This window comes from Oryctolagus cuniculus, chromosome 18 (genome assembly GCF_051225735.1).
Source record: "Oryctolagus cuniculus isolate XC-2025 breed Fujian yellow rabbit chromosome 18, ASM5122573v1, whole genome shotgun sequence".
Taxonomy (NCBI): Eukaryota; Metazoa; Chordata; class Mammalia; order Lagomorpha; family Leporidae; genus Oryctolagus; species Oryctolagus cuniculus.
The window spans coordinates 47,665,643-47,689,404 of NC_142884.1; the positions used below are offsets into that span (position 1 = coordinate 47,665,643).

At 42.6% G+C, this 23,762-nt stretch overlaps 1 protein-coding gene across 8 annotated transcripts in view; it reads left to right on the forward strand.

The window, feature by feature from the left end:
• FTO (FTO alpha-ketoglutarate dependent dioxygenase) overlaps positions 1-23,762 on the forward strand; it is a 416,527-nt gene that overhangs the window by 105,791 nt on the left and 286,974 nt on the right. For 4 of the 8 annotated variants that reach the window (XM_089318677.1, XM_070061822.2, NM_001199368.1 and 1 more), the window contains 2 exon segments: positions 4,878-4,955; positions 20,563-21,187. In XM_089318677.1, the coding sequence (XP_089174803.1) occupies positions 4,878-4,955; positions 20,563-21,187 (703 nt within the window). 8 annotated transcript variants of the gene reach the window in all.

The following is a 23,762-nucleotide window of genomic DNA, read 5'->3' on the forward strand; positions in this document are numbered from 1 at the left end:
GGAAGGAACAGAACGAGGACATTTAGTCTGAGGCTAGTTTTGCACCATCTTGATGTGAAAACCTCTGAGTATTCTTCCTGAATTCTTGTGGATTAGGAGCTTTTCTAGTCCAGCTAGCTATTTGGCCTGCTACAGAAGAAGCTCCCATTACTGAAACTAGAACAAGACATCCAAATCATAATGGCAAAGATCTCTTTTTGAATGCATTGTAGTACTACTAAAGCCACCATGACTTGACTGTTCAAGTACTTAGAAGCGTTGGTTAAAAGTTTAAAAGTAGAATTGTTTTAATTAAAAATTTAAAAAGTTGTGCTATTTGTGTTATCTTCAAGGTAAAAATTAAACAGTTCTGGAAAGACGTGATTGCTTTTGGCATCCATGATGCTGTGGCAGAGTAAGGTGCGTGAGCTTGTTACAGTACTTGGGAATTGAGAATGTGAATTGTGATTCTGTCGTGACCTGCATGTCATCGCTCGTGCAGCCACTTAATAGCTCTGGGTGGGCTGTAGTTTTTTCACCTGTTCTAAAATCTTATGATTTTGTTTTATTAAAACTTGGGTGATTTAATAGAGGCATCTGTCTGTCTAACAACTTTTATGGGCAATTTTTATATATTTCTCCTGTAGTTCACTCAGGCAGATTAATATCTATCTTTATCAAGTAGGATTAATCTATGGTCTAACGTATAATATGATAGGGTCTATGGAGATTACTTTGTAGTTGATTTGTATCTAATCAATATAAGAGGTTTTCGGAAGTTTATGGAAAACATGTATCATGAAAAATCTATGTATAGATTTTAAACTTTTCTTGCACTAATAAACTTACCTTTTCATTCCATTTTCTACAAACTTCTTGAGGTACCTTCACAAAACTGTCCTTTTCCAAACATAAGTTACTAAGAGTGACAACAAATGGTTGCCAAAGTGTGTTAAAGATTTTTGTGTGCTAGGAATTGTTCTTAAACCTTTCTAGGTGTTCTTTCATTTACACTTCACAGGGAAATAAGAAGATAGTCCCAAATTGTGTCTATGGTGGAACTGGCACTGGAACTCAGATTTTGGTTCCTTAGCTTATAATTTGTTTCACGGCCCCCAACCCTCCATTTGAATGCTATTTGCCTAATATCCGCATAGTTTATAATTTGCAAAATGCACTCATGATGAATTTTATTTCATATTCACAACCTTATGACACAGTGTTTTACAGATTAGGAAATTGATGTTGAGGGAAGTTGATCCAAGGGTAGTACCATGTCTAGAAAGTGATGAAGTCTACACCCAAAATTCTACTGTTTCCAACTCCTGTTTATTTTGAATATGCCCTGTTGTGAGAATAGGACAAGAAATGCTGAGTTTGTTGAAATGGTTTATAGTTTGTTTCTTTCCAGTTGAAAACAAATACGTTATATGCACATGTGGAATGTTTAGTTACACTTCTTTTGGTTTAACTACCTCCCACTGATCTTTCTGGTGTTAGCTTGGATGTGTCTTCCTCAGGAACAGTCTTCCTTCCCCACTCAGACTCTGCTTATGGACTATGTGAATGTTACCACTTCTTATTTGAAACCCTCGCAAGATCATGATTATTTTCACTTGGGCATTCATTGCCTTAATTTGTGGCTGCATTTTGAAAAGACTCAAGTAACAAAATGAAATTGAATCAGATGCATCATTTAAAATGTATTATGTGGCCGGCGCCGCAGCTCACTAGGCTAATCCTCTGCCTTGTGGCGCCGGCACACCGGGTTCTAGTCCCGGTCGGGGCGCCGGATTCTGTCCCGGTTGCCCCTCTTCCAGGCCAGCTCTCTGCTGTGGCCAGGGAGTGCAGTGGAAGATGGCCCAAGTGCTTGGGCCCTGCACCCCATGGGAGACCAGGATAAGTACCTGGCTCCTGCCATCGGATCAGTGCGGTGTGTTGGCCACAACGCGCCAGCCGCGGTGGCCATTGGAGGGTGAACCAACGGCAAAGGAAGACCTTTCTCTCTGTCTCTCTCTCTCACTGTCCGCTCTGCCTGTCAAAAAAAAAAAATGTATTATGTGGACATGACAAATGGATAAAGAATAATGTGTTAGCAGCGTAATCTAAGGAAGCTGAAGATACAAGAGTAGTAAGATGCACCCTTCACATTATGGCCCACAATCCAGTTAAATCTTTTTAAGTAATTATTGTAAGATTCTCAAACCATATCTCTGTTTGGTAACATACTCAAGCTAAGACACAACCTACTTTTTAAAAAAATTTATTTGTTTATTTGAAAGACAGAGTTGCAGAGAGAGAGAGAGAGATCAATCAATCGATTGATTGATCTTCCATCTGCTGGTTCACTTCCCAAATGGCCACAAGAGCTGGGGCTGGGCTAGGCCAAAGCCAGGAGTCAGGAGATTCTTCTGGATCTAACATGTGGTAACATGTGGATCTAACATGTGGTAACAAGCACTTGGGCTACCTTCTGCTGCCTTTCTCAGGCTATTAGCAAAGAGCTAGAGTGGAAGTACAGCAGTGGGGACACAAAACAGCGCTCATATGGGATGGCAGCACTGCAGGTGGTAGCGTAACCTACTGCGCCACAAAGCTGGCCACGCAGCTGAACTTTCTGATGGTGAGGCAGAAGCTGAGAGGCTGGAGTAAAGTTTGCCACACCAACTTCCATCCTTCGTGGTGTGTTTCACATGAGGTCTTGTGTCCCTTTCCCAGCTGGTGCAATGGAAACGGGCATTGACTGGCATAGAAGGGTCTTCCCAAGCTCCTCCTTCCAGGTGGGAGAGCTGCAGCATTGCCCTCTTTCTGGCCATCTGTGTGGCATTTGTGAGCAATTTGGTGGATCTGACACCAGTGTGACAGTGAGAAAGCGTGCGTGTGAGCAGTTTGCTGCAGGGCCCAGCGGTGTGCATTTACTGTACATCAGGCCAAGGTGCTGCAGTTAGGCAGATCTGACAATCACATGTGAGCCCCTTCTGCCTGCAGTCCAGAGTGCACTCTCATGTTGTGTGTGTTTACCCACTGGTTGGCATTTGACAGGAAGGAATTGTCAGAGCCAGTTTTTCACCCCTGCTTCACTCTTCAGAGTGCTAGTCTCTGAGAGCTTCCCAAACACATACTAAAGCTTCTGCAGAAGTCTGGGCAAAGGGGTGTGCCTTCTGAAACAAAGGCCACATCCTGTCGTTTCCTCCTCGTGCTGAAGTCCAGGTGAAGAATTAGTTAGTAATGTCATTGAACTGGTGCAGGTAATATGTTGAACAGCTAATGTATGTCTGTAGTTCAAAAATCAAAACAAACATACGAGGCTAATCCTCCGCCTAGTGGCGCCGGCACACCGGGTTCTAGTCCTGGTTGGGGCGCTGGATTCTGTCCCGGTTGCCCCTCTTCCAGGCCAGCTCTCTGCAGTGGCCAGGGAGTGCAGTGGAGGATGGCCCAAGTGCTTGGGCCCTGCACCCCATGGGACACCAGGAGAAGTACCTGGCTCCTGCCATCGGATCAGTGCGGTGCGCCAGCCGCAGCACACCGGTCACGGTGGCCATTGGAGGGTGAACCAACGGCAAAGGAAGACCTTTCTCTCTGTCTCTCTCTCTCACTGTCCACTCTGCCTGTCAAAAAATAAAAAATAAAAACAAACAAACAAACAAACAAACATACGATTGAATGTTTTGAGCCTTCCTGCTCTGCCCCTGCCTGCATCTCATTGTGTCTCACCTCTACTTGTGACAGTTTGTGTGGGAAGGCTGCTTTCCTGGGGTGGAAGAAGATAATGCTCTGGGCCACCATGTCTGGTTGAGCAGGTTGGGCCCTGTTTAAAGACAGTAATCATTGGAACAGGTGGGGGCTGACATCCAGTTTGTGTTTACCAAGCCATACTCTATCAAGTGGGATTCTATTGGCTCAGAACAAGGTGTGCCATTTCCTGATTCTTATGGCGACTTACTGGCTGATAATAGCACCAGTGATGATGTGTTTTATTTGAAAACCAATTATTTCTGCCATTTTTGTTTCTTTCCTTACAAAGAATTTCTCTAGCATGTACCTATGTGTTTCTACATCTATGTATACATACTTATGCCATTTATATGTCATGTTCACACAGACTCCATATATGCTTGACTGTAAGATCATACATTCTTTGAAAAAAACCCTAAGAAAGAGGAAGTCACCTTCTATGTATTTTCTGCTGTTAAAAGGTACTTTATAATAGGGGATTATCTCAGTTACATTATTTGAGCAGTACTGTTTGGGGAAGACATAATTACTTGAAAAGGCCTTAGACAGTTCTTGCTGTGGATACTTAAAAATGTTATTTCATAAACTGGAAAAGAAAAAAAAGATGGTTAGCACAGACTTAGTAATTATGGTAGTGATGAAAGATCACAATTAAAAAGCAATGCTATAAGTAGATATGATCACAAATACATATTTACATGATGAATCAATATTCCAAATATCCCAGTGTTATGCAAATAGATACTTGAAGCTTGCCTTATGTTTCCAGTCATAGTTTCATAGAAGGATTTAGAAACTACTGTCTCAGGCAGATCATATAGATAGGAAGATTTGTTGTAGAAAACTGTATTGGATGACACAAAAGGGACCTCAGTGCTGAAAAAGTCCCTGATGTCAAATGATGCATGTGTAGATTAATTCAGATAGTCTCCTGAAATGTGGGAGTGAATGTAATCATTATATCAAAATGCTTTATACAATGTATAATTTAAAATGTGGGTAATTCACTTAACTTATAATTGACATTTGACAGATTTTTATCTCTAAAAGTTTATGTAGTCAGGTTAGCTGAATTTTTTATTCTCTTATTGGAAAAATAAGATATTACCTTATATTTGAGTCATTTTATATTATCTGTTTTTTTTTTTTTTTTTTATTAACAGAAACTGAGGCTTCTTGAGGAGCTTGAAGACACTTGGCTCCCATATCTGACCCCTAAAGATGATGAATTCTATCAGCAGGTAAGAAAGTGTGAGGTTTTTATCAATTCGTAGTGATGTGTTCTAAGCTACCTTATCTCACCTCTGAGAAGGCTGATCTAGAGTGGTTAAACAAGGGTGGAAAATCAGATTTGATCACCCCAGGGCCGCTTATTACCTATACAACGTACAGATTCCTTCTCAATCTGCTTTCTGCTGTGAACTTGGAGCTTCTGTGCAATGGACTTGTTTTTTCCCAGTTCCTGGTTTCTGCTCATGGTGTGTGTGTGTGTGTGTGTGTGTGTTTAAAAAAATTATTTATTTTTATTTTATTTCAATATGAGGCTGATGGAGGGAGATCTTCTATCCATTGGTTTATTCCCCAAATGCCTGCACTAGCCAGGGCTTGGCCAGGCCAAAGCCAGGAGCCTGGAACGCCATCCAGATCTCCCATGTGGGTGGCAGCGACCTAAGTACTTGAGTCATCATCCACCACCTCCCATTGCATGCCTTAGTAGGAAGCTGGGTTAGGAGTGGGGTAGCTGGGACTTGAACCAGGCACTCATATATGGGACATGGGTGTCCCAAGCTGCAACTTAATTACTACAACAGATGCCCACCTGAACTCCTGTTATTTCTACTGCATAGAATATCCATTGCTCCTTCACTTGCCAGATAGCCAATTCAAAAGTTCAGTTAAGCATCACCTTCTTTGTGAAAGTTTCCCTGACTTGACTCCTCTCTTTTGTGCTACTGTGTCTTGTAACTCTGTTGTACTACCTTTCACTCTGTGCTATAATTTTGTGACTGTCTTTGAATTAGTTAGCCCTCTTTCCACTGAAGTGACAACATTCAAATCAAATCCACTGTCACCAAAAAACAGGAATTTATTGACATCATTTAGATGTCTAGGAGGACTTGGCTGAATGCAGCCTCACTAAGAAGATCACAGTGGTCGCTCCTTTTCTATTTTTTTCTTCTTGGCTTACCTCTGTGTGAATTTATACTGAGTAGACACTCACCTGGCAGCCTGGGATCCGAGAGCTGTTGAGTTCTTTCTCTTTGGTTTGACCACATTCTCTAGGGAGTGATCTTGTTGGCCCTGTTTGAGCCATGTGTCTATCCTTGAACCAATCACTGAGTTCAGAAAGTGAGATGCTCCTGTTTGCCTGGCCAAGGTCATGTACTCTGTTCTTAGGGTAGGGTTGAATGTAGCATTCCCACTCCCACTACGCAGACTGTGTGAGTCAGATGTGGTTAGCTCTCTCAAAGGGAAATTGGACAGCTCTTTCAATGAAAAAGGATTATGCATGCCGGGCAAGCAAAAAGAATAAATTCTTACCTATTCTTTCCTATTAGCTCTGAAGCTATAAGAATTGGGCTATGTCACCTTTTTGTTTCTCATGGCTGCTTATAGGTAGCAGACCCTCAGTAACCAAGGAAGGAAGAGAAGAAAGAAGTTACCTATCTAGAATCCAGGTGTTCCAGTTCATTATCATTTCTAACATTGTCTTTCATCCCTTATCTCATTCAGTCCTCTTTTGGATAGCCCTCCTTTTCCTCTTTGCTTCTCTCAATCCTTGAAGCTGTAGTATTTTCAGAGCAAGACATAAATCTAAGCACGTCAACCCTCTGCTTGAATGTCCCACAATGACTATTTGTGCTTTCCAGCCTCACGTCTTCCACTCTTCCACCTTTTTATCCATACTGGAGTTTTGCCCTTTTTTTTTTTTTTTTTTTTTTTTTTTACAGTATCTGCTCCTTACCTGGCTCTGTTTTCTCCAGTGAACTTCTGTGTTAGTAATCACTCATGGAGTATCTCCTGCCCAAGCTTCCCTGACACCTAGCCCAGAGGATTATCTCTGCTCCTTCTGTTGTAATTCATCTGTATCCTTATTAGCATTTATCTCACTTTATTGTAATAGTTTCCTTATATTTTTTCCCTCATCCTCTGTACTTTGTTCAGTGCCTGGAGCCTAGTAAGTGCTTAGTTTGTTTGCATGAATGAATATGACTTATTGCACGCATGAGTTAATATAAAAAAACCAGTTGTATAATTGTGGGTTTAATATGATTTGAGCTTTGCTTTTACTCACATAGATACCTCCTGCGGGAGGTGGTATTTGGAAAGATTTGGAGGATGTATACAGAATTATGCCCTTTATTGACTGGGTGTTCTCCTTTAAGCTTTCCTGGTTTTCCAGTTGTCTGTAGTGCTCATGCATTCTTTTGGAGTCAGGAAAAAAAAATTTTTTTTCAAAAGTACCCTTGAAATAGGTAAGCCCACAAAATTCAGTTGGTTCTGAAATGGTTGCTAATATTATCACAGATAAAAGGCTTCTGTTACATGATTGCACACGTAGTTAAAAAGCAGCTGCTGAGCCGTTTCAGCTTCTGCATTGTGAATGTAGTACATGAAGAATTAAATACAGAAGGTTATCAGCCTGCTGTGCTCTGAACAGCCATACGGCGAGGGATAAAAGGAAACCTAAATGCAAACAGAACAACTTTCAAGGCTTCTCTTTTATTTTTCCCAGATCCACAATAAACCCTGATACCAATATCTAATCATGTTAAATGCACTTTATCATAAGGTTTAATGCTTCAGTACAACCTTACTGAAAATGAACTTATTCTCTTAAAAGATGAAGTGGGGCCATCGCCGTGGCTCACTTGGCTAATCCTCTGCCTGCTGGGTCGGCATCCCATATGGGCACCGAGTTCTAGTCCTGGTTGCTCCTCTTCCAGTCTAGCTCTCTGCTGGAGCCCGGGAGGGCAGTGGAGGATGGCCCAAGTGCTTGGGCCCTGCACCCACATGGGAGACCAGGAGAAGCACCTGGCTCCTGGCTTCGGATCAGTGCAGCACCGGCCGTAGAGGCCATTTGGGGGTGAACCAACGGAAGGAAGATCTTCCTCTCTCTCTCTCTCTCTCTCTCTCTCTCTCTCTCTCTCGCACTGTCTATAACTACCTGTCAAATCAATTAAAAAAAGAAAAAGATGAAGTGAAAACACTTTAAAGTGAAAAACAATATTATTCATTTGAGAGGTAGAGAGAGAGAAGCAGGTAGACATACTGAGAAGACTGACAGCCCGATAGAGAACAAACTCGCCTCCACTGGTTCCCTCCACAGCGGCTGAGGCTGAGCCAGTCCAGTGTGGGGAACTGGAGCGCAGGCTGCGTTTCCCGCCTGGGTGGCAGGGGCCCGACTCCTCGAGCTGTCACTGCTGAGCCCAGGTTGTGCACCAGCAGGCAGCTGGAATCAGCAGTGGAACTGGGATGCGAAGCCAGGCACTCTGATGCTGGAGGTGTGTGTCCCAGCTGGTGGCTTAGCCACAAGGCCAAATACCTGCCCCATGAAAATACTTTTAATGACATGAATGAATGCTCCAATTCCATCTTCCAACTGACTACAGGGTGGCTCCACCCGAAAGTCTTACAGGTATATCTGACTCATTATGATCTGTATTACTGACTTAAATAAATATTTTGGCTTAAGCATGCATATAGCTCCCTCAACTCTGTGCCAGGTAAACTCTTAGTCATTAGAGAGGATGTTGTAAAAAGACTCCTGACTTCTTTGAGCTTTTTTTTTTTTTTTTTTTTTTTTTTTTTTGGTGAGTGTAGTAGGTGGCTTGGGAGTACCTAGACTTCACGGAGGTGTAGGAGCAAACCATGTAGATACTTGTGGGAAGACTGTTCTGGGCTTAGGGAGCCACAGAGCCTCTGAGGTGTGTTTGAAAGGGAGAGCACCTGAGGCTACCATCTGGGGAGGAGGGAGAGCAGAGGAGATGAGATCAAGGAGTGAGTGTTGGCTGTTACCCGGAGATGAGGAGGCGTGAATGGGTCTGGAACACAAGTGGCACAGGGTGTGACTCAGATTTCAGTATGGATCCACTTCCCAAGCCTCCTCCCATTCATTCTCTCATTCTCTTCTCTAGTGGCATCCCTCCCTACCCTTGTTCTGTTCTCCAAATTAGATACCTTGCTATCCTCAACTCCCTGTTGCCTCTGCCTCTCCTTCCATCACCTACTCAGCATCTCTCAAACTGTTCTTTCTTTTCCAGTCCTGTAAATACAATCACAGGTCAGGTTCCCATTTGTCATCCCCCACCTACACAGTTCTAACATTCACCTAATTGTTCTTATGTCTTCCCCAGTGCCATCAGAGGTGTGTTCCTATGAGCAGGTCTGACTTGCACTTTCTTGTTTATTACATTTGCTGAGTCTTTCTTGCCTCCAAAGTAAAGTTCAAACTCCTCAGCAGATCTCTCCTGTGAGGCCACTAACTGACCATATGGCCCAACCTACTTCTCTGCTCTAATATCTACTCTTTGCCTAATGTGGCATCCAACCTTGACCTGTCACGCAGCCTTTCCTGCTCCCCTCGGCTCTGTGAGCACTTTCACCCTCCTGTGCCTTTGTACCTGCCAGCTCCTTCCTCTCTTTTTGGTCTCCTGAGCCTTTACTCACCCGTAGGGACCTCTCTTAAATGCCATGTAAGAGGGCACCTCAGAAAGTTCATGGGAAATGCCCAGCGTGACCTGTGTAGGGTCTGCGTGTGTAGGACCCCTGCAGGAGGCGCTCAGTGATTCTCGGGGTAGCACATTTCCTCCTTCCCAACAGATTGGTAAGCCTTTATCTTTATGTGCCAAAACCAACTAACTCATATTTTAATTCCATTTTCTACAAGCTCTTGGAAGTATTGTCTGGCTCTCCTTGCTCTTGGAAAGCAGGTAGACAATTTGCTCACATTTGGATTCCCAGCACCTGGAGCTTTTGCACATAGTATGTGCTCAATAAATATGTATTCAATACTATACTTATAAGTCTTTCTCTAAGTGTGGGTTTCCTTTTTTTTTTTTTTTTTTTTTGACAGGCAGAGTGGACAGTGAGAGAGAGAGACAGAGAGAAAGGTCTTCCTTTGCCGTTGGTTCACCCTCCAATGGCCGCCGCGGCTGGCGCGCTGCTGCCGGCACACCACGCTGATCCGATGGCAGGAGCCAGGAGCCAGGTGCTTTTCCTGGTCTCCCATCGGGTGCAGGGCCCAAGCACCTGGGCCATCCTCCACTGCACTCCCTGGCCACAGCAGAGAGCTGGCCTGGAAGAGGGGCAACTGGGACAGAATCCGGCGCCCCGACCGGGACTAGAACCCGGTGTGCCGGCACCGCAAGGCGGAGGATTAGCCTAGTGAGCCGCAGCGCCGGCCTCCATTTTTTTTAAAGATTATTGAGAGAGTTACACAGATAAAGGAAGTGAGAGAGGGAGAGGGAGAGGGAGAGGAGGGGGAGAGAGAGAGAGAGAGGGATCTTTCATTTGTTAGTTCATTTTCCAAATGGCCACAATGGCTAGAGCTCTCTCATCTGGGGACAGGGGCCCAAGCAGCTGGGCCTTCTTCTGCTGCTTTTCCAGGCACATTCACAAGGAGCTGGATCAGAAGTGGAGCAGCTGGATCTCAAGCGGGCAGCCACATGAGATGCCAGCATCTCAGGTGGAGCCTTATCCGCCATGCTACAGTGTCGGCTCTCCATTTTTTTTTTGTCTATACTGTTAAACTATGAGGTGCTATACAACAGGACCTATCTCATTTTTATAATTGTATTTATGGCTCTTTGTATGTAGTACCTGGTACACAGCAAATATTTGATAAACGCTAAGGAGACCAACAAAGTGACTATTGACTGACTGAATGATCAGATATCTTTATGTCATTTTGTAGCAAAGTGCATGTTATCACAAGGCTGACTGTAGTAGGTGTAGCAGGGCCTAAGCCATGACTTCAGCAGTGTTCCTCCTCTGGAGCACCTCTCAGCACCCTGCAACTGGAGGCTGGACCATGTAAGTGTTTAGCCCATTAGTCTTGGATGTCTGCCAAGTTGCAAGCATTTTACAATAAAAATGGTATAGAAAATATTATGACAGATAGCATATAAATTGCCATAAAGTACAAAATAGAAAGCATTAACCAGCAAAATTTATTAACAGCCAAATTAGAAATATACTTCCTTGAAATCAGAGTATCTTAACACTTAGGCAAAAAATATTTCCCAAGTCACTTGAAGATTTTTATTTCACACCATCAAAGGTTGAGTTCCACTGGGCTTTGTTTAAGGGAGCCTCATGTAACAGCGGGCCAGACCTCTCTGTATGATGAACACCTTTCAGAAATGTCCCCCACTTTGAGAAGAAAGGGTATACTCTTTACATTATGATTTAAACTAGGCAGAAGATAAAGCTGCATCTCCAGAGAGCCTGACGTTCTTCATCTTCCAGCCATCAATAAAGGCCTGGCAAGTGGCACTGTCTATCTAACATACTTTTCTAAATGCTTATTAAATGACATCATCATCATTTTTATCCACAGAATGATGTATAAATCTCAAGAAGTATAGTATGTGGCCAGACAACTACTAATATAATTTCATGACTGTATATTCCCTGGAAAAATTCTAATAGGATTAAATAGAAAGTTCTAACATAGTTGAAAATCTGCCAACAGCTGTTGCAAATTATGGTGTGATAGCTGATGTTCTACATGTACCTGTCCAACTGGAAAGTGAACTTTTTTCTTTGACAGAATAAATTAATATAAAATTATTTAGTGGTCAGTTCTTCTTTGAAGTTACTTGTTTTCTTTAAAGAAAAATGTAACAAATACTATGTTGCATTTTAGTGTATCAGGCCATAATCTAATTACTTTACAAATAGTAAAACAGGGCAGTTAGGTTGGGGATTTTCTCTCTGACATTTTTTTGAGATAGTGACAAAATAAGCCGAGTATTATTTATTCTCACTATGGTTAAATAAAAATTTCCTGGAGCTTTGAACAGCAATCTGAGTAAGATTCATATAGTACCAGAAGGCCCACTAAAGATTTTTGATAATTCAGGGTCATCAAAAGGAATCTCCTGGGAGTGAGCATTTGGCCTTCTGGCTAAGCCACCAGCTGGGACACACACCTCCAGCATCAGAGTGCCTGGCTTCGCGTCCCAGTTCCACTGCTGATTCCAGCTGCCTGCTGGTGCACAACCTGGGCTCAGCAGTGACAGCTCGAGGAGTCGGGCCCCTGCCACCCAGGCGGGAAACGCAGCCTGCGCTCCAGTTCCCCACACTGGACTGGCTCAGCCTCAGCCGCTGTGGAGGGAACCAGTGGAGGCGAGTTTGCTCTCTCTCTGTCGGGCTGTCAGTCTTCTCAGTATGTCTACCTGCTTCTCTCTCTCTACCTCTCAAATGAATAATATTGTTTTTCACTTTAAAGTGTTTTCACTTCGTCTTTTAAGAGAATAAGTTTATTTTCAGTAAGGTTGTATTGAAGCACTAAGCCTTATGATAAAGTGCATTTAACATGATTAGATATTGGTATCTCCAAGTTCTGTACCCTGGGATAACCAGCATAAACTTGTGGCTATTCTTTTCTCTGAGTCTTTTCTTCTGTGAATATTTATGTCTATATATTTTTTCTTTTTATGGAAGTAGAATTTTTTAGCTAACTATCTTGTTACTAATTTTCTTGTATGACCATAGTTTGCTATACTGGTGTTTTTCAAAAAGCAATATAGAACAAACAATAATCAATACACAATTATTCTTAAGTGCTGAAACTTAACTGAAAAGTGATCGCTGTTAAATATAAGAGTGGGAATAAGAGAGGGAAGAGATGTGCAATTCGGGACATGCTCAAGCTGACTTACCTCAAATGGTAGAGTTAGAAACATACCAGGGGATTCCATTTCAATCCCATCAAGGTGGCATGTACCAATGCCATCTCACTAGTCCCAGTGATCAATTTCTGTTCACAATTGATTGTAATGCTAGGACTAAGAACCAAAGGGATCACATAAACAAGAATAGTGTCTGCAAATACTAGCTGATAGCATAAAAAAGGGAGAGAATGATCCAACATGGGAAGTGAGATACACAGCAGACCCATAGAATGGCAGATGTCCTAAACAGCACTCTGGCCTCAGAATCAGCCCTTAAGGCATGCGGATCCGGCTGAAAAGCCCATGAGAGTATTTCAGGCATGGAAAGCCAAGACACTCTGGGGGGAAAAAAAAACTAAATGAAAGATATCCGCGAGTGAGATCCCAGTGGAAAGAACAGGTCATCAAAGAAGGAGGTACCTTTCTCTGAAGGGAGGAGAGAACTTCCACTTTGACCATGGCCTTGTCTAAATATGATCAGAGTCAGTGAACTCAGGGGGCTTCCATAGCCTTGGCAGCTCATGACAAGAGCCTAGGGTGATTACTGAGGCCATAAACAAGAGTGTCAAATTGTTAAGTCAACAACAGGAGTCACTGTGCACTTACTCCTCATGTAGGATCTTTGTCCTTGGTGTGCTGTACATTGAGATTTAATGCTATAACTAGTACTCAAACAGTATTTTTCACTTTATGTTTCTGTGTGGGAGCAAACTGTTGAAATCTTTACTTAATGTATACTAAACTGATCTTCTGTATATAAAGAGAATCGAAAATGAATCTTGATGTGAATGGAAGGGGAGAGGGAGTGGGAAAGGGGAGGGTTGCGGGTGGGAGGGACATTATGTGGGGGAAGCCATTGTAATCCATAAGCTGTACTTTGGAAATTCATATTCATTAAACAAAAGTTAAAAAAAAAATAAAAATGAAAAAAGCAATGTAAATATTCTAAAGTTTATTACCTCAGTAAGGTATCATGAATATACCATTTATCCATCCAGTCCTTTGTTGGGCTTTCTAATAGTTTTTATTTTATTTATTTATGATTTATTTATTTATTTGAAAGAATTACAAAGAGAGGGAGGGAGGGAGGGAGAAAGAGAAAGAGAGAAAAAGGGAGAGAGAGCACTTCCATTCTCTGGTTCATTCCCCAGATGGCTGCAATGGTCAGGACTGAGCCAGGCTGAAGCCAGGAGCTTCATCTAGGTCTCCCATGTGAGTGGCAGGGGCTCAAACACTTGGGCCATCTTTCACTACTTTTCCCAGGCCATTAACAGGGAGCTGGATTGGAAGCGGAGCAGCTGAGATACCAACTGGTTACCATATGGGATGCTGGCGTCGTAGGCAGAAGTTTAACCTACTATAGCACAATGCTGGCACTCCCCTTTTTTTTTTTTTAAAGATTTATTTATTTACTTGAATGTAAATATATATACATAAATGTATATATAGAGAGAGAAAGAAGGAGAGAGATAGGCTTTCAGTGTTAATTATTATAGTTAACAATATGATTTATATTCTTATTATTGTATTTCTGTAATGATCCTTGTAATAAGTTGTTAGAAGTAGAGTAGCTGGATGAAAAAATATGGGCACATTTATTTGAACTTCTTTGACCTTATGCAAAGTAGTAACAATTTGCATTCCTAGTTACATACTTTCAGATTGTTTAATTTTGCCCTCACTGACAATGTGTATTATAAAATTTTATTTCTTTTTATTTTTTTTGACGGACAGAGTGGACAGTGAGAGAGAGAGAGACAGAGAGAAAGGTCTTCCTTTGCCGTTGGTTCACCCTCCAATGGCCACCGCGGCTGCTGCGCTGCTGCCGGTGCACTGCGCTGATCTGAAGGCAGGAGCCAGGTGCTTCTCCTGGTCTCCCATGCGGGTGCAGGGCCCAAGCACTTGGGCCATCTTCCACTGCACTCCCTGGCCATAGCAGAGAGCTGGCCTGGAAGAGGGGCAACTGGGACAGAATCCAGTGCCCTGACCGGGACTAGAACCTGGTGTGCCGGTGCCGCTAGGTGGAGGATTAGCCTGTTGAGCCGTGGTGCCAACCATAAAATTTTATCTCTACAAATTTGATAGGTACGAATTCAATTAAGTGCAATTTAATATATTATACTGTTGGTTTTGTTTTTACTTTGGTTCAATTAATTTTTTTCCTATATTTTCAACCTTCTCTTTTAATTTATGTCTGAAATTTTCTATTGGGATATATATGCACACACACACTTATATAGTTTTATTCTGTATTTTAATTATAATGGCTCCACATTAAGAATATTAATCCCATTTTTTGCATATAATTTGCAAATATTTTCTAGTTAGTTTGCCTTTTGAGAAACTGTAAGTTAAATATATTTAACATAAAATGCACCTGTTGAAATTTACAGTTCATGGCATTTTGGTGAAGTTAAAATTGTGCAGCCCTCTCCACAGTGTTTTTATTATTATTTATTTATTTATTTATTTGAAAGGCACAACAACAGAGTGGAAGATCAATCGAGACAAGTGGTGAGGGTTAGAGAAATATCTTTCATCCACTGGTTCACACCTAAAATGCCCACATCAGCTGAGACTGGGCCAGGCCGAAGCAAGGAGTCCAGAACTCCATCCAGGTCTCCCTCATGGGTGGCAGGGATCCGGGCAGGTGGGCCACCTTCCGCTGCTTTTCCAGGAGCGTTAGCAGGAAGCTGCATTGGAAGCTCGCAGCTGGGACTCCGGATGCAGAGTTCAGAAGTTTTACCCTGTACCACAGAGCAGGCCCCTGCACAGTTTTTTTTTTAAACATTCACAGCTCCTCCAACCTATCCCTTATGCCCTTTGGGTCAGTCCTTTTTCCCACACTCATTCCTGACACCCACCAGTGTGCCATCTTCAGTCTTAAGGCTTTTGTTCTTTGGTTCTTGGAAAGGGATCTTGAGCCCATATTTGGAGCCAAGTGCCTGGAATATAATGAGGAATAAAATTGCCACTGCCTCCTCCTTCTGGGAGTTTGCAATGTTGTAAGACAGCTTATTAAATAATAGTTCAAATAAAAACACAGTTACAAATGATGAGTGCTGTGACAGGTAAGTAAAATGTGTGATGAATGATAATGGCAGGTATCTATTTGAGGGTGGAGATTCAGGGATGGTTTCTTCGAAAAAAATGTTACTTAGAAAAGGTGGCCTGGAGGCTGGGAGGGCGAGCCAGCTATGGAGCCTGCTCGAAGGGGAAGTGCTGAAATGCTGGGTCCTTGAGTACTGAAGAAAAGAGCCGGTCACAGGGAAGATGCATGAGACTAGGGAACAAAACCTTTTTTTAAAAATTTGTTTAAATTACAGTGGGCCCACTGTATCCATGAAGTCTGCCTCCATGGATTCTATCAGCTACAGGTCAAAAATATTCATGAAAACTGTTGCTTTTGCACTAAACGTGTAGAGACTTTTCTGTCTTGTCATTGTTCTCCACACTATGCAATATAGCATCTGTAGAAGCGGGGCCATCCTATTATGCTTATTTAGTAAGCTCATTTTCCCACCTTCAGTCTTGACTAATTTCACTTTTCTCCTGTGCACTTAGTCTCACTTCCTACACACCTTTTATTTCCTGTACTTTGCATCAGCCAGAGTCTTCACACAGCAATATTTCTTGTTCATTTTACATACCATTTGTGGGTTGGCAGAGAATTACTACTCACTGAGGTGACTCAGGGATCCAAACAGCCTTCAGCTGGTTACCGTGCCAAAAGGAAACAGAGTGTTCTGGGAGGTTTGCACTGGCCAAATACTGCAGGCTGCAAGTGACAGCCATCACTTCCAACTGGTCAGAAATTTTCATATGTTTTTATGAGAGCACCAGGAAGTGTAATTCCACATTGGGCTCAAAAACCTGGGTGTTAAGAGAAGAATCCAGAACTGTTTGGCAAACAACTCCAATGACTAGCACACATTCCTAGCTACTGATTCACTTCGTGCTTCACTGAGAACATTGAAATGCTCCCCAACCATTAAACAAATGAACAAAAAACAAAATAACAGCAACAGGGAACAACAAAAAGACAGTCCTTGGAACTTACTCATCTGCCCCTTAAGAAATTTACCACCAAATCTGAATTTACATATTTCTCCTTTCAATCTATACTCTGGCTATTTTTGATTACATATTCATGTCAGGAAAATTGTTGAACACATAAAGTAGTATTTCCTAAGTGTTCAACAACTAGCTCCCTGGGGCACAAAACCCAGCACTGATATTTAGTTTCCTGATTTCTGTAGTGTAAACATTCCAGCCACAGCCAGTTTCAAGCTGCCATCATGGTGTTCCTGAATGTGCAGTTGGGAAGAGATGTATACAGTAGGTGCCCATGAGCAGATAGGAAGAGATTCCCGTACACGTTGTAGTTATTTGTAGAGACGTAAGTGCATAAATGGCACTTAGGTCTATTTTATAATTTACTAATATTAAACATGTGTATGTTTATATGTGTGTACCCACATAGTTTGGTGGAGTTTGATTTATTTATTTTAGATTAAAAACAAGACAGTTCTACTCTCTCCTACTCCCAGCCCCGGCCCAACCCTAAGGGATTGCCTTACAGATCCCTGCATGCCTCACCTGGGACTCTGCCGCTGTAGACACGCAGGCCTCAGCTCCTTGGTTCATCTTCTTTTCTGCTTTATCAATCTCTTCCTCTCACATCATCCCCACGAGTGTACTGACAAATTCTGGTTTATTCCCGTTTCTTCTGTCACTAAAGATGGATCCTTCATCTAGCATTCCTCTTTATCAACAGGTTCAATTTTTTATTCCACTTCATAGCAGAAGCACTCAGGCATCTATACATGCCATCTCCACCCTCCCATCTTTTTTCCGCTCAAGTCTGACTCGCATCCCTGCCAGTCTGCTGTAATTGCCCTTGGATTGTCATCGAAAGTTTGCATGCTACCAAACCTTGTGTGTAATCTCTGTCCTCACTTGACCCTGCCATAATTGACCACACCTTTCTTCTTGAAATACTCTTTTCTTGTAGCTTGTGCTTTAACATACCCTGCTAGTTTTCTACAAGGTTTCTTTTGCTGAGCCTTTTCCAGTGACTGGGGAACTCGCTTTAGTTCCCCTGTGTATTTGTACTGATCTCCTAGGTGAGCTCATCCATTTCCAGGCAGTTGAAAGCCAGCTTTGTGCTGACAACTTCTCCCCTAAGTTCTGTACCCTGTTTTCTCTTTTAAGCCCCAGCTGAGTATATCCAGTTACTCCTTGCTCTTTCCACCTGGAGATTTCACAGGTTTCTTAATGGCTGCAGCTCTAGAATAGAAATTCTTCCCTGTTCCTCTTTCTACTATTCTTGTTTTACCCCCATCTTATTTTAATCACCAAAAAAGCAAATTTGTGTTTATTCCTTTATGAAACCCAGAAGTCTGGAATCATCATTTAACTTATTTATTGTTTTATCTCTCACATAAATTACACAAGCACATCCTTTTATTCTCCCTATAAAATGTATACTTTTTCTGTCCACTTAAGTCTTTTTCTACTTCAGCCCAAGCTGTTATCACTTTTCTCTTGTACAGTTGTAATAGTACTTAATAGAACTTTCCACATGTACATTTGCCTCTTTCTGATCCATGCCCAATATTATAATTAAGAGTGATATTTATAAAATGTAAATCAAATTATTCTTCTCCCCTTGAAGTCCTCTAGCATACTCAGATTCAATCCCAGATTTCTTCCTGTGACTGCCAAGGCTCTGTGTTCCAGCCACTGCCTTCCTCTCCATCCTTACTGATGTCACACTGCCTTTGAGTTCATTATGCTGGAAAGGGCTGGTCTCTTTCCTTCCTGCGTTTTTGACTTCTCTTCCTGGGAAACACTTTCTGTAGCTCATCACGTGGCTGACTACTGCCTTATTTTCCTGAAGATGTCAGCTTAAGTGCAATCTAGCTTCACTGCAGTCTCCTACGTGAGTCTTGCCTACCCTAATGACAGAATTTCCAACTGATTTCTTTTTGTTGTACCACTTAACACAAGTTGGGATTGCTTTTCCTTACTTGATTTAATAGAGAGCTCTCTGAGGGAAGGAGCCTTGTCTCTGTCTGGTCTTTGGTAGGTGCTCAGTAAACATGTTGAGGGGAAAACAATGTGTGAAGGAATAGAATAAATGCCTTGTTTATCACGTAAATGGTAATTATTGAATAATAACAATGATCGGAGGAGGCCAGTTAACATGCTTATCCTTCAGGATGCAGCCTAAAACTATGAAGGAACCAATCAGATAAATTTTATAAGAGTAAATGTAAAATCCTGTGCTGTGGCTTAAAAAAAAAAATCAGTTCTGGTATACAGAACCAGGTGACTGTGGCTTGACATCAGTTCTTAGTCAAGTACTAAGGAGCCAAAGTGGTAGCTGAAAAGCTAATGCAGCCCTACACTGCATCTGTGAACCCATGGTGTCCAGTGACACCAGTAGAATCATTACAGCTTTCTAGATTTGCAGTGGAGTACCCCGTCTGTCTCTCCTCCGACCCATCCATCCATCCACAAATCCATCCATCCATCCATCCATCCATCCATCCATCCACGAATCCATCCATCCATCCATCCATCCACGAATCCATCCATCCATCCACCCATCCACCCATCCACCCACCCACCCACCCACCCATCCATCCATCCATCCATCCACACATCCACCCATCCATCCATCCACCCATTCATCCCTCCATCCATCCATCCATCCTCCATCCATCCATCCATCCATCCACCCATCCATCCATCCATCTACCCATCCATCCACCCATCTACCCATCCATCCATCCACCTATCTACCCATGCATCCATCCACCCATTCATCCCTCCATCCCTCCATCTATCCATCCAATATTTACTGAGTACATTCTGGGCATTAGTATTATAGTCATGAACAAAATTGTCATGCGTCTGGTGTTCATAGAACTTAGTGTCTAAACTGACTTGCAGAGAGAATTGAATTTTCCTCCTGTAAAAGCATTGAAGTAGAAACCTGTCAGGGGCCGGTGCCGTGGCTCACTTGGTTAATCCTCCACCTGCGGCACCAGCATCCCATATGGGCATCGGGTTCTAATCCCGGTTGCTCCTCTTCAGTCCAGCTCTCTACTGTGGCCCGGGAAGGCAGTGGAGGATGGTCCAAGTGCTTGGGCCCCTGCACCTGCATGGGAGACCAGGAGGAAGCACCTGGCTCCTGGCTTCGGATCAGTGCAACGCTGGCTGTGGCAGCCATTTGGGGAGTGAACCAACGGAAGGAAGACCTTACTCTCTGTCTCTCTCTCACTGTCTATAACTCTACCTGTCAAATTAAAAAAAAAAAAAAGAAACCTGTTAGTTATTTATTGAGAGACTGGACAATCTCGAACTCTCACTGTGGATGCATCTAGACTGGAGCACAGTGGCTTGAAATTCTAGCTTCAACAGTTACCAGCTATATGATTTGGGAAAGGTTTTGAAATAGTCTCTGTGCTTCAACAGTACAATCTTTAACTGGAAACATTAACACTTTGCATAAAGTTATGATAAATGAGTTAATGCACATAAATATTTGAACTTTACCTGGCATATAGTAAACAAAATAGGTGCTGGGCAGTTCATTAATAAAATTGTGTTTTCTGGGTGGTCAAAGGATTAAAGAGACAGAAGGTGGGACAGTGTGTTCATAGAGGAAGCCTGGGAGATCAAATCCCACATCATTATTGATTTTTCTATGTATTATGCATTATTAATAGTTTGAGCTTGCACTTAAAATCTTTACTGTGGAACTTTGTGACATTTGTTTGTTTAGTCTTCTACTTTAGGCTAGGGAAATGAGAATCCTGTTTAGAAATGCCACCTGGTTGTCTCCCCTTCCCCCAGTGCTTACAACAGCGCACACCTTTGGAGCTATTAAAACTATAACTGCTCATAAACACATATCTTTGCTTTGGCTTTGTTTTAGTGGCAGCTGAAATATCCTAAACTAATTCTCCGGGAAGCTGGCAGTGTGTCCGAGGAGCTCCATAAGGAAGTCCAGGAAGCCTTTCTCACATTGCACAAGCATGGCTGCTTATTTCGGGACCTGGTTAGGATCCAAGGCAAAGATTTGCTCACTCCAGTATCTCGCATCCTCATTGGTAATCCAGGCTGCACCTACAAGTACCTGAACACCAGACTGTTTACTGTACCTTGGCCCGTGAAAGGTTCTACTATAAACTACACTGAAGCTGAAATAGGTGCTGCTTGTCAAACCTTTCTCAAGCTCAATGACTACCTACAGATAGAAACCATCCAGGCTTTGGAGGAACTGGCTGTCAAAGAGAAGGAGAATGAGGACGCTGTGCCAGTGTGCATGGCAGAATTCCCCAGGGTTGGCATGGGGTCATCCTATGATGGACAAGATGAAGTGGACATGAAGAGCAGAGCCGCATACAATGTAACTTTACTGAATTTCATGGATCCTCAGAAAATGCCATACCTGAAGGAGGAGCCTTACTTTGGCATGGGGAAGATGGCAGTGAGCTGGCATCATGATGAAAATTTGGTGGACAGGTCAGCGGTGGCAGTGTACAATTATAGCTGTGAAGGTACAGTCTACTCTGGGGAAAAAGCAGCCCTGAGTGTGATATGACCAGAGTTGTTTAGGCTCTGGAGCTATGCATGCCTTTGCATGGGCGTATGTGCATGTGTGCATGTATGTGTGTGTGTGTGTGTGTGTGTTGTGTGTCCTTCTTCGGTTTGTCTCATCTGTACATCTGCTGAATATACTTCTTTTCCATCAGGCTGTGCTCTCTGGCTCACTGGGTACTCAGTATTTCCTGTGTAAGCACTACTGTCATTTTGTCTTTGCCATGCCCAGGAGAGTAGCTCCTTGCTTTCATTCAGCCAATCGCCTTTCTCTAAAGCTCAGAGGAGATTCTACGGTTGCTATAATTAACTTGCTGATAAAGGGCCTGGAAAACAAAAGTCTGTCAAATCTTTCTAGGTTCTCCCAGGTGCACACTTTCAGTCTTGCCAAAATATTTTATTGTGGCTGACATCACTGACTGGATGGGTGTGATTTGTCAAATATGGACTTGTTCTTGGCTTCATACAGTTTTAACTGCTGTCACTCGGCCAGGAAGCAGTGGCGCTGGCTTTTGGGGGCAGATGGTCTCTGTGTTCAGGAAACACTCTAGCCCCCTACTCAGTTCTGCGGGTTTAGACTTGAGAGGGTTGTTGTGGTGAACTTGTCTTGCTATTTTCTGAACTGGGGTCCCCTTGGAACCTGTCATAAGCCACCTTTTAGTGGCCTTTCAAATGTTCCTTCTTCACTCCAGTTGTTGTGCTTTTAGGGTTCCCCATGGTTTCTCAGAATAGGATTACAAAAAAGGTGCCTCAGCATACGGGGGACAGCATGCCCACTGCTTTCATTTTTGCCTGATTATTTGACAAAGGAATGCGAGACGTAGTGTTACCTCTTATGTCTGTTTTTATTAAAAGATGTTTGGGAAGTCTGAGCTTGAGCTAACCTGTCAGGGAATGAACTGGAACATTTTAGGGTCATTGTGTTCTGACAACTCTGGTTGATTGGATTTTGTTACGGTTGTTGCTACTTGTTTTTGTTGATGTTGTTTATTAGGATGATTGTTCTGGAAAAGAGATTTAAGATAAAAAAAAAAACTCATGATGATCTATAAATTTCTTATAATTCCCCACACTAGAAATCTCCCCAGGATAGTTAATCTTTTCTAACTCTACCTTATGTCTTCCATCCAAAATAAGGAGCTGGTTTCGCGGTTGGGAATTTCAAGTTTCTCTGGCATCTCAAATGATGATGCTGACCGAAGAAAATCCCTTGAAGGATTCAGTGCTGCCTGATGGAAAGAGCTGAGATCTCCTGATCTTCAGTCAGGCTCTTCCAGGGACCTGAGAACAGTCACATCCAAGAACTCCGATGTAATGAACAATGGAGTTTGTCAGGTTTTTTCTTAAGAAGGTCACTCTCCGAAACTGAAGCAGTGGTACATGATAGCTGGGACTGCTACAAAGGTGTCTTTGTGTGCCCGCTTCCTCTCAGCCCCACAGTTAATAGTCCTATTGTACTCCCTTCTTGTGGGCAAGGGAGTAGTTTTTGAAACCTAGAATATCTTTCAGAGAGGAATTTAGATTTTTAATGAATAGTTTCTGTGGTTGAGAGTAGTGAAGGCTGATAAAGTACACAAGTATAATTTATATGTAGAAATGTTTGTACTTTCAGTTCTCACCTGCAAGGGGAAACTACAGACTTTGAATTTATAAGGGCAATGTAATTCCTTTGTTCTCTTAACCCCTAACGGTCCCAGAGCTCCATCTAATCATAGTAGCAATACTAGGAGCTGTCATTTATTAGCACATGTTATGCGCTAGGCATTGTTGTAAGCACTGTATTATATTAACCCATTTTATCATCTGCACAATAACCCAGTAAATGAAGTATTGATCAAGTGCAGCTTTATTCTTATTTATAGATGAAGAAACTGAGGCACAGGTGATTACTTTGTTTGTGGTTATACAGTAATCATAATTAGCAGAGCTAGCATTGTTTATTTTTTTTAAAGATTTATTTTATTCATTTGAAAGTCAGAGTTACACAGAGAGAGGAAGAGAGGCAGAGAGAGAGAGAGAGGTCTTCCATCCGTTGGTTCACTCCGCAGTTGGCCGCAACAACCGGAGGTGCGCCAGTCCAAAGCCAGGAGCCAGGAGCTTCTTCCAGGTCTCCCACATGGGTGCAGGGGCCCAAGGATTTGGTCCATCTTGTACTGCTTTCCCAGGCCATGGCAGAGAACTGGACTGGAAGTGGAGCAGCCGAGACAAACTGGAGCCCATATGGAATGCCAGCACCGCAGGTGGCTTTACCCACTATGCCATAGCACCGGCCCCCAGAGCTAGCCTTTAAACCCAAGCATTCTGGCTTCAGAATATTAAAGCTGTGGCTGTATGACTTATGAGCAGGCAGTTCCCATCCCTATAGCGTAGCTGCCTTTGGAGATCTGGGTTTTGTAAATGTTCCTTTTGTAGAAAGGTGAAGGGAATGTTCTACATGCTCTTCCTTGCAGGTTCTGACATCTTTGTTTTTCCCTTCAATTTCTCTTCTCCCCCAGGTCTGCTGGAACTTTCTAGCACATACTCTCAAATGATTGG